At 43.2% G+C, this 18,945-nt stretch overlaps 1 protein-coding gene across 4 annotated transcripts in view; it reads right to left on the bottom strand.

Annotated features, from left to right (window-relative positions):
* UGGT2 (UDP-glucose glycoprotein glucosyltransferase 2) overlaps positions 1 to 18,945 on the bottom strand; it is a 428,047-nt gene that overhangs the window by 190,027 nt on the left and 219,075 nt on the right. For all 4 annotated transcript variants that reach the window (XM_088458942.1, XM_088458958.1, XM_088458949.1 and 1 more), the window contains exon 23: positions 6,747 to 6,874. In XM_088458942.1, the coding sequence (XP_088315068.1) occupies positions 6,747 to 6,874 (128 nt within the window). The remainder of the gene's footprint in view (positions 1 to 6,746; positions 6,875 to 18,945) is intronic.

The raw sequence follows: 18,945 nt of genomic DNA, 5'->3' as shown, positions 1-18,945 counted from the left end.
AATTAATACAGCAGCGTCATTGACCACGTCACTGGGTTATTTTATAGTCAGAACTGCTCGCAAGATTGTGGTAGGAAAAACCAACCACAAGAATAGCGAGCAGTTCATACGCTGTTCGATGTACTCGATTAATCTAATAAATAGCGGACATGACGTAGGATGCGAGCGGCCAGGGGGCGTAGTTATCCAAACAACGACCGCAAGATTTGTTCGCTCGTTCAGACTTAGAGGCGTGAACAGACCGCAAAGAGCGAACGGTTCATTTAAATAGCCACCCCTTTTTCCTGAACGACCGTCCGCAAATTGCGTCCGGCTCTGAATCAGGCCCTTGGTTCAGAACACTTTGGACACTCCCCTAATGACTAAATAGGCCCCGAAACAATAAAAAAATATCTTAATTCCCACTAAAAGAGTCATGTCATTTTTGGAGTGAAAATGTAAAAAGTGTTTGAAAATGGGTATAAAGTACTGGGTCTGATATTTTGGGGGTCTGTAAGGATGGGACAGGTGTTTTTAGGATTGTAGGAGGCTCCAGCAGGTGTTTTTTTAAGTTTATTAAAAGGCACTTTAGTGACCCAAAAATATACTAGTACTCATTTAAATTTACCCCCAATTTAACTATAGCAATTATTTTTCACAAAAGAAATTGCTTTAGATCATTTTTCCGCACTAATGCAAATATGCATATAACAGCCATTTGACTCACTTTAAGAACCCTAAATACTTGTATTATGGCTATTAAAACACTTCTATATTGATTTACAGGGTCAGTTAGGCTTTTTATGGGGTACAGATTGATTTTCCCAAAATGATCTGTCCTTTTTGCTAATTGCGGCATTCGCACATCTGCGTTTTTTCCTGTTTTGGAATTAAATAGGGTGAAAAGCGGGTACGCGCATTGTGAAAGTATATGATAACTTCGCGAACAGGCAGGCAAATGCGGCGAAAACATTGCAGTGGCGAATGCATTTTGCCGGCCGCGACTTTTTGCCTCTAATCGAAAAAAGCATAGAGCCTTGACTTCAGCTGCATCTGTATGCAATCAATGAATGTCAGAGGGTATGTCCATATTTTTGGCAGCAACGACCTCCTTGCTGCCAAATCCAAGGGCCACTACTCTCTGCTCATTCTCCTTGACCTCTCTGCTGCATTTGACACTGTAGACCACCCTCTCCTCCTGCAAATCCTTTACTCTCTCGGTTTAGGTGGCACTGCCCTCTCCTGGCTTTCCTCCTACCTCTCTGATCGTTCCTTCGCTGTGTCCTCTCATGACTCCTCTTCCCCTCCACTTCCACTAACAGTTCCCCAAGGTTCTGTTCTTGGACCTCTCCTTTTCTCCCTATATACATCCTCTTTAGATGAACTCAAACTCCTTTGACCTCCAATATCATCTCTGTGCAGATGATACTCAAATTTACCTTTCCACCCCTGAGCTCTCCCCCTCCCTCCTTACCCGTATCTCCAACTGTCTCTCTGCTGTCTCTTCGTGGATGTCCCAGCGCTTTCTTAAACTTAACATGTCTAAGACTGAGCTGATCATCTTCCCACCCTCTTCCACTACATCACTTCCCACAATTTCATTATCTATTGATGGCACAACTATCTCCTCTAGCCCCAAAGTGCGCTGTCTTGAAGTTATCCTAGACTCCTCCCTCTCCTTTAAACCGCACATTCAGCACCTCTCGCAGTCCTGCCGTTTTCACCTAAAAAATATCTCCAGGATTAGACCCTTCCTCACCCAGGATGCCACTAAAACCCTTATCCACTCACTGGTCATATCCAGATTGGACTACTGTAACCTTCTCCTAGCTGGCCTCCCAGTCTCTCACCTCTCTCCACTACAATCGGTTCTCAATGCTGCTGCTCGGCTCATCTTCCTCTCCAGACGTTCTACATCTGCTTCCCCTCTCCTTCAAGCCCTACACTGGCTCCCCTTCCCCTTTCGCCTACAAAGCCCTCACCAAATCCTCTCCCGCATACATTTCTGACCTGCTCTCCCTTCACACTCCCGCCCGTCCACTTCGCTCAACTAATGCATGCAGCCTCTCTTGCCAACTGATTACTTCCTCCCACTCCCGCATCCGAGATTTTGCCCGTGCTGCTCCCTACCTTTGGAATGCTCTCCCTATCAGCCTCTCCACCTCTCTACAAATCTTCAAACGGGCTCTCAAGACCCACTACTTCATCAAGGCCTTTCAGCACTCAACCTAACCCACCTCATGCTCTTTCCTTCCTATCTTCCCCTTCTGTGTCACGCCTGTCTGTCTGCCCCTCCCCTTAGAATGTAAGCTCTCATGAGTAGGGACCTCTTCCCTCATATGCTTCTCTTTACATTTTCTTCTACTCTCCATTAGGGCACCTAACACGGGACTGCCAACTCCCGGCAGCTTATTGCGAGTGCTTTAATCACTATTTCAGCAATGTATATAAGTCGTGTCCTTGTCCTGCACTGTACTGTACTGTAAGTTACTTGTTTCTTGTTCACCTATTAGTTCTATGTACTATGTAAGATGCTGCAGAACACTTTTGGCACCATATAAATAAAGGATAATAATAATAATAATATTTTAAGCAAATTAAGCTAATCCTGTAAAAAGATGTCAAATGCATATGAAGTACAGAATATACACAGCAAAATGCAACAATAATAAATAGTGAGAAATGAATAAATAATAAATATCCATGTAGTTGTCAACTTGATATTTTTAAGAGGATATGTTCCTAAAACCAGATGCACATTTGTTAAGAAACATCAAATCACAATGCTCTATAATTACATTTTCCACTGCATCTGGGGTCTATTAACTATGGAACGGTGCTAACTATGATATTATTTTTCTATTATCGCTTATCACAGCGATAAAATAACTTGTTTTACTGGGTCAACTGAGTGATACTGGCAGGCAATCCAACGGGTCTTGTAAGACTCAGCTCTGTAGATTTACATATGTGCAATAAAATGCAAACCCAGTCTTGGGTTCCACTTCCTACAATATAAATATATACTGAAGCAAGTAAGGAAAGGGGGTTGGGGATATCCCAAGCACTGATAATGAACACACGAAAAAAATCATTTAAAAGGTAGATGTATTCCAAATTATGTAGATTTAAGAACAGTATCTGTATGATAATCTCTTTTATGGAGGTGCACCCATAAGAGTTATATTGGGCTTTTACACGAAAGAAGAAAAAGTACTCTCTTTTGTGGGGCACTCAAACTACCTTATTAATATAAACATAAAACATGACTTTTAATAGTATGCCGCTAAAAGCTTACATATGTAGAAATTTGAGCATATGATATCAACAAAAACATCTATACATAGACAACATAAAACATAGAACAGACAAACATTACACATTAAATCTGGCCACAATAAGGCCCAATAGATAAACAGCTGACTGACTTAAAGCAAAGAGATCATCAAAATATCTAATCTCTGAGCTCCTGTTTATGGTAAATCAAACGTAATAGTTATAACGCCATTTAGTCAGACAGGTGGCGAAAAATATAAAGATGACATTATGCACAGTATATTAGGAAGGAGATTATTCCTTCTACTGATAGCGTAGGTGACCACCAATTCAAATCCAAATCCTATTTGTTTGAGTTAGTCCACTTGTTATATATTGAGCAGTAGAGAATAGTGACAAATTCAATATATATATATATAAATGTGTGTGGAGAGCTTACACAATTCTCGATCTTGACGTCACATATAATAAATCATCCACAAGGTATAAATCGTGATTTCAACAATATTTAACTTCATCAGGTAGTTGTGCCAAGATATACAGTGATTATTTCAATTTAAGAAAAACAAGAAAGATAGTCCATCAACTGATATATAGCAGAGATGGCTGCAACAAAAAAGTGTGACAAATCCAAAGACAGTTGTGCCAGAGTATGCAATGAAAATTCCAAAGTGTCTCCACTTTTAAAGTAGATAAAAAAGATAGTCTCTCCACTAAAGTATGGCAGGAATGGCTGCTGCAGGGCGTCTTACCTATGCATGGGACGCCCTGTTAGCGGATCCCTCCCTATACATGGAGATAGAGGGATAGGTCATAGGCATCTGCTGTTACACAGAAACACTGAGATAGGTGAATCTGGTGAGAATCAGTGCAGATACACCTTCTTATGTCTGTTAATAAGAGTGCCTTAGCAGAGTAAATTAAGGGTTAAATAGTGAAAGTGAAAGTAAAAGGTAAAGATGTGTGGAGAATAGGGTAATTCTCCAGGGTGCTGCTTCTCACAGTGTGTGTCCAAATCACAGTGGACTGTGAGTGAGCGGTCCTGTGAGTTCCCTATCACACTGAATAGTGCAGGAGAAGGGAATCCGTGCACAGTACTATCCCTCCTGCGCCCTGATGGGATAAGCCAGCGCAGGGACAGAGAAGGGGAGCGCTCCTGCACTCTTCCCAGAGTACCTGTATGAAGAGGTATTGTGCTGCTCGTGGTGGTCATCTAAAATGGGTATCCCAGTGCACCTGCACTATTCAGTGTGATAGGGAACTCACAGGACCGCTCACTCACAGTCCACTGTGATTTGGACACACACTGTGAGAAGCAGCACCCTGGAGAATTACCCTATTCTCCACACATCTTTACCTTTTACTTTCACTTTTATTTAACCCTTAATTTATTCTGCTAAGGCACTCTCATTAACGGACAAAAGAAGGTGTATCTTCACTGATTCTCACCAGATTCACCTATCTCAGTGTTTCTGTGTAACAGCAGATGCCTATGACCTATCCCTCTATCTCCATGTATAGGGAGGGATCCGCTCACAGGTCGTCCCATACATAGGTAAGACGCCCTGCAGCAGCCATTCCTGCCATACTTTAGTGGAGAGACTATCTTTTTTATCTACTTTAAAAGTGGAGACACTTTGGAATTTTCATTGCATACTCTGGCACAACTGTCTTTGGATTTGCCACAATTTTTTGTTGCAGCCATCTCTGCTATATATCAGTTGATGGACTATCTTTCTTGTTTTTCTTAAATTGAAATAATCACTGTATATCTTGGCACAACTACCTAATGAGGATAAATATTGTTGAAATCACGATTTATACCTTGTGGATGATTTATTATATGCTACGTCAAGATCGAGAATTGTGTAAGCTCCCCACACATATATGTGTATATATATATATATATATATATATGTAATCCTGAATTTGTCACTATTCTCTACTGCTCAATATATAACAAGTGGATTAACTGAAACAAATAGGATTTGGATTTGAATTGGTGGTCACCTACGCTATCAGTAGAAGGAATAATCTCCTTCCTAATATACATAATATCATCTTTATATTTTTCGCCACCGGTCTGACTAAATGGCGTTATAACTATCACGTTTTATTTACCATTAACAGGAACTCAGAGATTAGATATTTTGATGATCTCTTTGCTTTAAGTCAGTCAGCTGTTTATCTATTGGGCCTTATTGTGGCCAGATTTAATGTGTAATGTTTGTCTGTTCTATGTTTTATGTTGTCTATGTATAGATGTTTTTGTTGATATCATATGCTTAATTTTCTACATATGTAAGCTTTTAGCGGCATACTATTAAAAGTCATGTTTTATGTTTATATTAATAAGGTAGTTTGAGTGCCCCACAAAAGAGAGTACTTTTTATTCTTTCGTGTACAATATAAATATATAGTAGGAAAAAAAAACCAGTAAAATAATAAGAAAAAATATTTTAAGATATTATTAAATAAGCATTTTTTCCAAAGATAAAGCATATTTTTCCTGAACGTGTACTTTGCTATCACCACTATTTATATTGATATTAATAAAAGGATGGTGGTAGTACATGTACCATCATGAGCCTTAAATAGGCTTTCTTGCTTTGGTCACATCCGGCAATAGCTATAATAGGCCTGGTGACTTTTTTTTAGATTAGAAGGGGCTTTCTCTCTTTAGTAAATAGACCCATGTGTGCACTACCCTGCATAATGAGTAGGTCAGCAGATGCTGACACAGCCTAATCAACATATTTAAACATATTTCCCTACAAATAATGTTCACTTCGTGATAGCAAACCTATAGGAAGGCAAATAAAGAGAAAACTCTCCAGCACAGGTGCACCAATTAGGATCCTCTTGATCTTCACCTGTTAACCACAAAATTGCTAGACTACATTATGATGATGCACAACAGACAATTTGCATAGCAAAGTCATTTCTATTAAAACAAGAACATTTTAAAATGGTCAGGTAACAGTACATGGCAGGCAAAACATTTTAAAACTATTATCTGGCTCCTTTGATAATACAAAATATTTTAATCATAGATCTTCTGATTTTGCTTGTCTTGTCTCTCTGATAATATATAGGGATCACCGGTACAGACAGGATGGGAACGGGAAGTGGGTTCCCGGATCCCGGCGGTCAAAATCCAGGGTTAGGATACCGACACTTATTGGTATCCATCTCCCTATCCTAACCCTCTCTTCCCATTGCCTGACCTTCCCCTCCCCGCGCCCTAAACCTAACCCTCCCTACTAGTGCCTAACCCTAACCCTCCCCCCAACCCTGCTACTTGCCTGCAGGATGCCGTCGCCGGGATTCTGACAGTTGTCGGGATTCCGGCACACGCATTCTAAGCACCGGCATCCCCTGTGTCGGGATATTTCACGTATCCCGTAGAGACCAAGCAGGAACATGCTATACATTTTTTATCTACCTGGCTTTGCAAGCTAGCAATTAATGTGACCAGACCATATATTTACCGTTTTGATGGCTCATTCATCTTTTTCACAATGTTTTTGATCTTTTCTCCTGAGGTAGTATATGTAATCTTTTCCAGTAAATGAAAGTCTTCTTCATGAAATTCATCTAAATTAATGTCTCTCAAAAGCTAAAAAAGAATAATATATTACATTTAAAACGATAGACAACCATTAAGAAAAAACACTGGCAAGCCAAATGTAGACATATATATATTTTTTTTTTATTTCAGATTTGGCTAATAACTAATTTTAAAAACTAATAAATCTTATTTTATTACATATAATACTCATTATTCACCACCCTTAATGCACCTGGGGAAAGTCGCTGTCAGTAATATTAGAATTCTGCCCAGGCTCTTATTTTGTATTAAATGTTCACAGCTACAATCTAATCCTGTTTAATTAAAAAAAAAAAAAAAACCTCTCCAAGCCTTGGTGAATCACTGTCTTTTGAAAGCTTGCAGAACATTTGTTTCCCTTTAGGTGCTAAAAGGTTTGCAGGAATGGGAAACCCAGATCTTAAATTATATGACGACTCCTCAAACATGGTCGCATGCCATGTCTGGTAGTTCTTCCTTGGATACACTGCAGGGAAACCTACTATTATTTACCTCTCCTCACTATTTTACCCTGAAATAATTCAGTAAAATCAAATCCCAGGCAATCATTACCCGCACACTCTATCCACCCTCATTTTCCACCAGGAATAGCTTCTAACGTTTGCAGTCCTTAGGGCAAAATAACAAATTTCTAATCCTCCATGTGTGTAAAAATCACCATCTGAGATCTTTAGAACATCTCTAGGTGGTGTTTCCTTCAATGAATACATTAGATTTCTTGGGTCACACACAGTTTCAAGATTTTTAACAACACTTTTCAAAATGCCCATGAACTCAGCAAACCCATAACCATTTTGAAAATCTCCTTTTGGCTGTCTCTGATGCATACTTACCGACTTTTCTTACTTCTTTTCCGGGAGCAGCCTGGTCATCTCAGTTTTGGGTGGCGGGTCCAGGCTTCAGCTGTCATTAGGCCCCCCTTTGCTAGAAAGCCCGTAATTTGCGGGTCCGCGATTAGGGGGCGGGGCTAAATTACGCGATTCACATTGTTTAGCCCTGCCCCCTACAAACGTAACTGCAAATTTGTCCTAAAATCTCCCCCATCCTGCCCACTTCACTAGGAAGTGGGCAGGATGCGGGAGATATACCTACTATTTCGGGGGTTGCGGGGATTACCCGAAAAATCAGGAGCCTCCCGCGACTCCCGGGAGAGTAGGCATGTATGCTCTGATGTACTCTATACTTACTCACAAACTGGCAGGAGGTTCCCCAAAAAATCCATCATTAGACACATGCAAATAAGCAACTATAAGAGCCTTGCTAAATGGCGCAACACACCTATGAAGCACAACAAAAACTTTTCTTTCCAATGGCAGACACTTGCTAAAGCAGGTAGCACTTGTGAAAGGTGAGAAGCTGCTGACACCTCTGCAATTTTGGATTCAATGCTGACTGTGGCCCTGATTCAGAGCCGGACGCTCTGACCAGAGCGCTCGCTCTGAATCAGGGCCCACCTCCATAACTATGGAGCGTCCTCCTGGACGCTCGTATAGCTGTGGGTCACCGCTATAGCCAGGAGTGATTTTGGCTCTATCAGAGCCAAAATCACTCCCACTGACATCACTAGTGATGTCAGTGGGGCCGGCTTCTGACGGTAGGCGTTCCCTTGGGAACGCCTCCGTCTGGCAGGCACGCCCACCAAAGGGGGCGTGCTGTCAATCAACATCGACAGCACGCCCCCTTTGATCAGACACAACGAGCGAAGGAAAGTCCTTCGCTCGTCACGTCTTGCGCATGCGCACGACGGAGCTCCCTCCGTCGTGCGCATGCGCAGTGCACACCATCGTCCCACTTGCGAGCGGACAGCCGCTCGCGAGTGGGTCTGAATCAGGCCCTGTCTTCACTATTTATTGCTCATTGTTCTCATCAATCTGCCCTCACTCTTTCAGCTTGTAACTGTAATTTCTGTGCTAGATAAATGACATTTAAGCTGGGTACACACTATATGATGCATCACTCCGTTGCGGATCAGAACGCTATATCTTACACATCTTCATATGCTCTCCTTTCGTTTCTTAGGTCTACTTTTGACCTATACTTTATCTTTTCTCTCATAACCATTCATCACTCCCACCTACAGATAGCGTACCTTGTATGAAATTGCTCTGCACATTCGATTATGCAGACATGTATGATTGTGACACCTATGCCTGTCTAAAGCTGGGTACACACTAGACGATGTGTGTACCCAGCGACGGAACAATATAAATTGTGTGTTCCGCACACACTGCACGATCTGGTGTACGAAAGCAAAACATATTATTCCCCTGCCACATCCAGATGCATGGTGTCGTTCCTTGGATCTTCATATTGGCCTGCACTGGCAGATATGAAGATTTCAAGGCAGCAACATAGTTCATCAGTTGATTGCCATCATTTGAGCTGTGATTTTACTTACAATACTGGGCTGTCGATGCACGCTACACAACTTATGTCCATCTAATCAATACGGGGTATGTTTTATGGATAAATAAAAACCTCATGGATCTAGAAAAGACTACCTTTTAACAGCATGTATTTATTGCTGTTACATACATGCTTATTTACTACTTCAGGTTGAATAGCTGGGCTGCCTCTTGCAGTGCTGGCGCCTATGGCTCAATTCCGTCAGGATGCTATCTTAGAGTGCTCCAATTTTCTCCCGTGGTATAAAAATACACGGGTAGGGCAAATGGTGTTTGACTAAAACAGGCCGCATTTGTTTGCCTGTAGAAGGGAGATTAGATTGCAAGTACAATTGGCAGGGACCAATGTACTTGCAAACAGTACTGTTGAGTTTGCCAGCACCATATAAGGGTTGGGTATGGGCAGGGCTGATGAGAGCCGCGCCGGGCCCAGGTGACAGGGGGCTTGGCCTAATCGCAGGAGGCGTGGCCACGTCCCCTTAGAAACAAAAATGAAAGAAAAAAATTATTGCTGCATGCTGGCGAGGGGGGCGCTGTGTGCCCCTCAGCCCGGCGCACAGCAAAATGGGGGGCGCGATCAGCGTGATCACTCCCCCCATAGGCATAGGAGACTGCTCCGGCTGCTGCTTTAGCAGCCACAAGCAGTCTCCCACTACAGCCCAGCACACAGTAGCGAGGAAGGGGGAGCGGTTTTCCAGACCCAGGCCCCCCGCCAGGTCCCTGCAGCAAGCCCGGGTAATTTGTACCTGCTCCTCCCCTCTCTCGGCGCCCCTGGGTATGGAAGAATGTCAGTCGGCATCCCAATGCTGAGAATCCTGACAGGGGCTCAGTAAGTACTCCAGAGGTACTCAGTAGGAGCAGCAATTGACTATTATATTAATTGGAATTATTGTTGCATACTTTTAAGTATATTTTTTAGCGCCTGAATCTAATTGTGGCTCAGTAAGTATACTAACCCTCCCCCCTTCTCCGCCATTTCCTCCATTATTGCATCCTAACCCTAAGCCCCCCACCCGCACCCTACCCCTCCTCGTTAGTATCTATATCTACCCCCCCCCCACGGTGGTGCCTAACCCTAACCGCCCTCCTCCCGCATCTTAACCCTTACCCCCCTAGCGCCTAAACCTAACCACCCCCCCTTCCCGCGGCTAACAGCTAACCCGGCCCACTATACTTACGATCGGAATGCCGGCTGTCAGAATTACGGCATCAGCATCTACACTGATGCCGGGATTTCGGCAGCCGGCATCCCGTTTGTAGGTTTTCTAACTACAGCCCCCATATAACTACAAAGATAATAAATAGGGTCTGCACTTCAAATTAGAGATGCACCCGGTTCGGTTTTACTCGGATATGTTCGGATCTCAAAAATGGCATCATATTGGCTATCCAGCTGTCACATGTTTTGGTTAGCCAATAAGAGAAATCCGAACTAATCCAAACTTGCAATAATTTGGCGATAAGAAACTAATAAAACCGAACCCGCACATCTCCACTTTAAATACACTTGTCTCCAAAAATCTCTCTCTACTACTAAAACCTTTTCCATTCACGATTCATATATTGAATATTTGGAAAACAACTATTTCCAGCTGCTGACTCTGCAAATAAAACATAAAATGCATAATTGATAGATTGCAACCCTATGCTAGTCTATTTTCTGATGCTCTGTAGGCTGTACAAGGAAGTGGCCATAAATGACTTCATAGATAGCACAATAAATAAAATAAAAACAAATTGTTTCATCTCTGCAAGAATAATTGCCAAAGGAATATAAAACAAGAGAAGAGAAAAAAAAAAAAAAGTAAAAAAAAATGCAAATTTCAATATCTCTGTGATAATGTGAAAATAAAATGCATTAAATTTACTTGAAGCATTAAACTATCCATTAAAGACTTATATAATTATCTTCAAAGCACAGTGTAATAATTGCCTGTAAACCTTTATTTATGGTTAAATGGCATGCACAGCAGCACAAGATAGCCCATAAACCACAGCACTTAACTCTTTTTAACTGCATACACTTATGATTAGGCCATATTTCTTCTAGTACTACAAAGAATAAACAATTTCACTCCATCCAAGAATTAAATGTAGAAAAAGGGAAGCACACAGCATAAAAAAAATGTACAATGATGTTCCCAGTGCAATGTACTGTAAGTGCATTGAAAATGCATTTTAAAACAGCATTCCATGTATTACCTTAAAAATAAATTACAAAAATAACCCCACATAAGTCAGTATAAATTATAATGGGAAAACTACAGCATAGTAATGGTATGTTGCAATAAATAATATTAACAGTGTACAGATCAATATTCTAATGTTAACCCACAAAGCCCTCAGCAGTGTCACAACTCCTCAGACTTCTTTCTAGAACTTTAAGTAATCCTTCAATTTTCACCTCCACTTCACAAGGCGTCCTACCATCCTATCTATTCTTTTATCTCAAGGGTTTCTGTAACACTACTCCTATTCCATGGAACTCAATAATAACAAATGGCAGAAATGCTCCTGCACAATTTGCCATTGTACTTTTTTATGCAGAATATCCATGCAGAGCAAAAAAATAAAATTAAAATCTGGCTCCAGATTCTTGCATCTCCTAAGACTCCTTACCCCTAAATCGGTGAAACAGGGAAGCAATAGGCCGAACAGTGAAGATGCATAACATTACATATCTGCAACTCAAGTAGATGAGGGTGACCTGATAGATGGTGCCTCCGTCAGGCGTATCTCTTGTGGGTTCTTAGTGCAACGATATGTAATAATGATAAAGGTGATGAGCAGCATTAGATATCTCCTTTGATTGGCCAATTATACACGACCGGTCCAGCTAATTGTGTTTAAATCATTAGTGTCATAGCTATACAATATGAAGTTGTAACAGTATTTAAATTACTTAATTGACATTTGGATTGCTGGAAGAAATAGGTGAAAACAACATATTATTTAATTTAACCTATTACTTTTTTAATTGTAATTTAATATAATTTGTATATGTTTGTAACTTCATTATTATATTTTGTATACATAGGGTAATGAGACTGCAGAAATGTACATTACTTTATTTTGGGGTATATGATTAAACAATTACACATTGGTTGTACAATTGGTGCAAATCAGAGGCGTATCTATAATGGGTGCAGGGTGAGCGGGGAACACGGGCCTCTGGGTCTAGGGGGGCCCTGCACTCATAATCTTACTTACCCCTCCGGAGTCCCACGTCGGCGCGGGGGTCCGGCGCTGTTAAACGACTGGAAAATGGCCGCGGCTGCCATTTTCCCGTTGTTTGCGTATGCGCAGTGCAGGGAAAATGGCCGCCGCAGACATTTTCCAGGTGCCCTGTGCATACACTATAGACTCTGGGCACACTCTAGTGCCCAGAGTCTATAACTCCGGCGCTGGCTGTGCACAGCTCAGTGCGCTGCCGGCAGCCGGACGGAGAGGAGGGGGCCTGTGTCGGAGACTGCACACAGGCCCCCTCCTTTCTAGAAACGACCCTGGTGCAAATGCTTTTACAACTGGAAATATGCGTCCAAATGAACATGCCTTTATCATCAATGCATCTATTCATGTGTACATTTAAGCACAAATTCAAACAACAACTAATCTTACTCATTTGACTTTTCAGCACTTCTGCCAACTAACTAGGGGTGAGCGGGTTCGGATTTCTGAAGTCCGAACCCCCCCAATCCGAGGCCGGCTCGACTTTTCCCGCCTGACTCGGATCTGAAATCGAGGCAAAACGTCATCATCCCGCCTTCCGGGTCTCGCGGGTTTTGGATTCTATATAAGGTACCTGCGTCTGCGCCATTTTCTCACTCGGCTGTGGACAGTGAAGAGGGAGGGTGGGAGTTAGGGCTGGCTGGGCTGTGTAGTGTAGTGCAGTGTAGTGTTGTGCTGTGCTGCTGTTGTCCATAGGGGCTGTGTCCACTCCTCCAAAGTCCATAGGGGCTGGCTGGACTGTGTTGTGCAGTCAGTTGTCCATAGGGGCTGTGTCCACTCCAAAGTCCTGTGCAGTGTCCCAGTCCTAAAGGGGTGCTGTAGTGTTGTCCAGGGGGTGCTCTGTCCATCAGGGGTGCTCCCCCCAAGTGCAAAAAAATATATATTTTTTTTCTGTGTTTGTGAATTGTGTGCACAGTAGCCGCACGTGCATCAACAAAGGAGCAGTGCCAAGCGTGCACCTGTGTCCCATTAGTAAAGGGCCGGCTGGCTTGTCCGTTAAAGGGTGCTGTAACCCCCAAAGTACACTCCAAACAAAATAAAAAATATTTTCTGTGTTTGTGAATTGTCTGCACTGTGGCTGCACGTGCATCAACAAAGGAGCAGCGCCAAGCGTGCGCCTGTGTCCCATAAGTAAAGGGCCGGCTGGCTCATTTCTTAAAGGGTGGTGTAACCCACAAAGTGCACTACTCTCCAGCAAAAATAAAAAAATATTTTCTGTGTTTGTGTGCGCCTTAGCCGCACGTATATATCAATATAACATAAATGGAGGACCAAACTTTCTCCGATAAAAATAAAATAGGGAAAGATCAAGAACCACTTGATCAGCTGTTGCTGCTGCTGGGAGTTGTTCATTATCCCAGAGAGGAAGTAGGAACACCACTACTTTTACTAAACAATTGACCCTCCAACAGTCCCTAGCGAGGAGGATGAAGTACGACAGCAGTCATCCTGAAGCAAAACGTATAACTGAGGCCTTGACTGCTATGTTGGTGTTAGACGTGAGTCCGGTATCCGCCATTAGTGCAGTGGGATTTAGACAATTGATGGAGGTAGTGTGTCCCCGGTTCCAAATCCAGTCTAGATTCCACCTGCATCCTCAAAGCAGCAGCGACAAGCGTGCGTCTGTCTGTTAAAGGGTGGTGTAACCCTCAAAGTGCGCTCCACAAAAAATAAAAAATTCTTTTTTTTCCTGTCTTTGTGAATTGTGTGGGGTGTAGCTACACCTGCATCCTCAAAGCAGCAGCGACAAGCGTGCGTCTGTCTGTTAAAGGATTACATCGGTGACAGCATCCAAGTAGGCATGTCAGACAGTCCGTACATGTACTGGCAGGAAAAAGAGGCAATTTGGAGGTCCCTGTACAAACTGGCTCTATTTTACCTGAGTTGCCCCCCCTCCAGTATGCACTCCGAAAGAGTGTTTAGTGCAGCTGGGAACCTTGTCAGCAAAAGGCGTAGGAGGTTGCTTCCACAAAATGTGGAGAAGATGATGTTCATAAAAATGAATTATCAACTCTTCCAGGGAGACCAGCCTCCAGAACGTACAGAGGGACCTGTGGTGGTGGATTCCAGTGGGGACGAATTAATACTCTGTGAGGATGAGGATGTACACAACACTGAAGAGGGTGAGGAATCGGTGAATGAGAAGGATGAGGACGATATCTTGCCTCCGTAGAGCCAGTTTGCGCAGGGCCAGATTAATTGCCAGCTTGTTTTGTGGGGGCCCAAACGAACCAATCATTTCAGCCACAGTCGTGTGGCAGACCCTGGCGCTGAAATGATTGGTTTTTTAAAGTGTGCATGTCCTGTTTATACAACATAAGGGTGGGTGGGAGGGCCCAAGGACAATTCCATCTTGCACCTCTTTTTTTTCTTTGCATTATGTACTGTTTGGGGCCTAGTTTTTCAAACTGCCATCCTGTCTGCCACTGCAATGTCACTCCTAGATGGGCCACGTGTTTGTGCCGCCCACTCGTGTCGCTTAGCATAGTCATCCATCTACCTCGGTGCAACCTTTTGGACATAAAAACACTATTGTGAGGTGTGAGGTGTTCAGAATAGACTGGAAATTAGTGGAAATTAAGGTTTTTTAGGTTAATAATAGCATAGGAGCAGAAAAATCAACACATTCTGTGATTTTAGCTGTTTTTATGCTTTTTAAAAAAAAAAAATACAGATCCAAAACACAAAACCCAGAACCCAAAACACCGAAGGGTGGTTTTGGCAAAACCAATCCAGATCCAAAACACGAAGAAAGATCCAGATCCAAAACCAAAACACGAAAAGTGGCCGGTGCACACCCCTACAACTAACACTATAATTTCAGTTGCCATCCGTCTAAGATTATTCTGGAAAATCTGGAAAGTAGGACATCTGTCCGCACGGGCTGTGTCCTGAAATCTCACATATCAGTCAGCCCTTTCTCAGTGATTGACAGTCTGCTGTCATTTCTGGTCAGGGAGGGGGCAGCGACAGCCTCAGTTTCCCCAAATGGATTCCTTCTGCCACCGTTGGGGGGAGGGAAGAAGCCTCGATCTCCGCCAGCTGATAGAGATTTCCTGACCTCTTTTGTGTATCTACAGTGGTCGGCTAGAGTGTGGTTACTCAGCCAGCCGAAGATCACACAGATGATCAAATGCTGCGTCCATGGACACAGCTCGAATCAGTAATGCACGCAGGAGGCGTGATGCCTCCTGCTGCATTACCATAATAGTGCTATTACAGCTGCTACCATATTAGCAGCTGCGATAGCAAAACCGTCAGAGGCTGAATCACTCCCTTTGTACATGTTTAAAACTAATTTCTGTAGCGGCTGTGAAAGTAGCAGCTCAGCATCTTTAGTTCACTTTTGAGTGGTGCTTTGCAGCGTATGCGATGCGACTACGCTGCACAATTTAAAGAAAAAGTCAGTAGACCACTTGGCGCAGCTCAGTCGCACCAGGTGCCTTGCACCATATGGCATACTGGGGCTTGGTGTATAATGACATCTGTACACTGCAGTTTGCTACTTCCTGGCTGAAGTGCTCAGACTCCGGCTCTGCAGTACCGCCGGCATGATCATCGGATTCAGTACTAATACACAGGCCCGGCACCAGGAGTGGACTAGCATAATTATACCAGACCCAGAGGTTCCAGGCACACAAATATACGTGCGTCACATATAAAATTAATCAGTACAATCTCCTGGTGCATTCTAGTCGCATCATACTGCGACCAAGAAGCATGTTTGGCAAAAAAAATGATGCAAAACAGACACTGTTTGGCGCGACTGTAGCAATGATGTGTGAGGACACAACTGTAGGTAAGGCAGACTCTCAAGGGACTGGCCTTTATCTGCCAGGGACCCAGGGATGGTGGGGCCCCAAAAACATGGGTACCGGGCCCCATAATTTCTGCTGCCGGCCCTACTAATACACAATCACAAGGTAAGCCAAGGTATGTAATGTTACTAGGAGTCTGACAGCAAACGATGCAAACAGAGGTGTCCTTATACAAGAGGTGTCCTTATACACTTTTGCTGCAGTCGCACTAAAAATCCCTTCCTGGCTCACCAGGTGTCTTTTTTCGCAAAAAATCACAATGTGATGCAACTAGAACGCACCAGCAGGCTGTGCTGATTAATTAGATATGTGACACTTTTATATCTGTGTGCGACTTAAGCTGGGTACACACCTAACAGATATATCTGCAGATCGAGTGATCTGCTGATATGTGCAGATGATGGTTGTTCATACACATTGAACAACCATCACCTGTCATCTTGTCATGGGTCCCGCTGGCTGGGGGTTGCGACGCGACCCCCTCCCCGCGGCTTTCGCTACAGTGTACGGGTGGTTGGCTGATCGCCCGTACACACAACGCGATGGACAGATATATCTGCCATCGGCTGTGCAGCACAGCCGAAGTAATAGGTCAGTGAACGACATCGTTCACAGACATATAGCTGGTACACACTGGCCGATTGGCACACAATATATTGGCCGATCAATTGATCAATCAATATATCCGCCAGTGTGTACCCAGCACTTGTCTCTGATTTTGTATGTGATGTGCTACAATGTAGCGGCCGCAGCTTTTTTCATTGCAAGTTCTACTGTGGTTCATATACATACTCAGGTGCACACATACATACAAGTGTCGCATATCAAATTAATCAGCACAGTCTGCTGGTGCGTACTAGTCGTAATGAAGTTCTGTGATGGCATATAATGTGGCATAAGGACGAGGAGTTTGATAGCATATAAAGCGGCATATGGAGAGGTCTGATGGTATATATAGTGGCACATGGAAGTTTTGATGATAAATAAAATGCATGTGTTAGCTTTGATGGCATATAAAGGGGTATGTGGAGTGGTCTTATGACATATGGTGCTTGAGAGTCTGATAACATTTAAAGTGGCATGTGGAGTAATCTGATGGCATATAAGGTACATGAGCGGCTCTAATGGCATATAAAGCAGCATTTGGAGGGGTTTGATTGCATATTAGGTGCATGAGGGGGCCCTGATGGGAAGCAGTATGATTTACCACCGGCCGCATGGTTCAAATCTCGACAGTGGGTGCCCGGCTGAAAATCCCGATCATCCAAGATAAGTATTTGCTAACCCTATTCTACCCTCTAACCCTAACCTCCCCCCCAAGTGCCTAAACCTAACCCCCACTTCCCCGCTGCCTAAACCTAAATCACCCAGGGGATGCCTAACCCTAACCTCCCCCCGGGGGTGCCTAACCCTAACCTCCCCCGAGGGGTGCCTAAGCCTAACCTCCCCCGAGGGGTGCCTAAGCCTAACTCCCCCTTCTCCTAGCCTAACCCTAACCTCCTGGGGGGGTTGCCCCCCCCCCGTGAGCCCTAAACCTAACCCTCCCCCCCGCGCTGCTGTCCGCGCCTGGCTTACCCTCGATCGGTAAGCCGGGTGTCGGGCTCCCGGCGTAGGTCTAATGACAGGCGCCGGGATTTCGACGCCTGTCATCAGACCCCTGCCAGCTTCCCGACTCCTACCCCCCTGATGGTATATAAAATGGCATGTGGAGCAACTGGTATATAAAACGGTTTTGGCCACAGCCCCTTGCCCAAGAGTCTGAAAATAAAAAGGCATGGATATACAGTACAACTTTGGGTTTTCACAAAACATAGAATGTCTTGTAAAATAATCCATGAATTAAATAATAAAATAACAATAAAAATAACTAAATGAATAAAAGTTACAATTGTCCAGCAGTTCAAAGTTTTTGCTACTGAAAAATAATGATTTTGAACTGATTACTGATAACTCATATATATAAATGATTGCTGATGATTTTTAAATAATAATTGTACCGAAAATATCAACCTGAGAGCACTGAAGGTGACTTTCACAAAAAGTTAAACCATCAGTGGTACAAAGTTTTTAGTAGTTCAAAGTTTGTATAGGTGTAGCCCTGTCTGACATGTATACAAGTGCATATGCTCACCAGTGAGTACAGTCATCTGTTGACCATATTGATCAAAATCGGCACCAGCCACCAGTAGTTTCTCCTGTTCAATTACAATCACTTTCATTAGCTGCGTTAATTTCTTCTAGTTTAGTGAATTGTTGGAGTAAATCAGGTAAAAATCAATCTGTGAATCTATAGAAAGAGCTGATTGCTGTCCTTTTCCATGTGTCTTGAAAGCAACAGTGGCTGGAGGGATATGTTACTATCTGTTTTAATGGGCTGCATTTATAGACTGAGAGAAAGGGTGTCAATGTTGGTGGACTGCTAGATTTTATTTATTACCAGTTATTTATATAGCGCACACATATTCCGCAGCGCATTACAGAGAATAGTTATCCATTCACATCAGTCCCTGCCCCGGTGGAGCTTACAATCTATGTTCCCTATCACATGCGCGCACACATACACACTAGGGTTCATTTTTGTTGGGAGCCAATTAACCTAAGAGTATATTTTTGGATTTTCCCAAAGACC

Source organism: Taudactylus pleione, unplaced genomic scaffold, assembly GCF_031769625.1.
Source record: "Taudactylus pleione unplaced genomic scaffold, aTauple2 ptg000041l, whole genome shotgun sequence".
Taxonomy (NCBI): Eukaryota; Metazoa; Chordata; class Amphibia; order Anura; family Myobatrachidae; genus Taudactylus; species Taudactylus pleione.
Note: the sequence above shows the minus strand (reverse complement) of the source record. Positions and strands in the feature narration are given on the sequence as shown.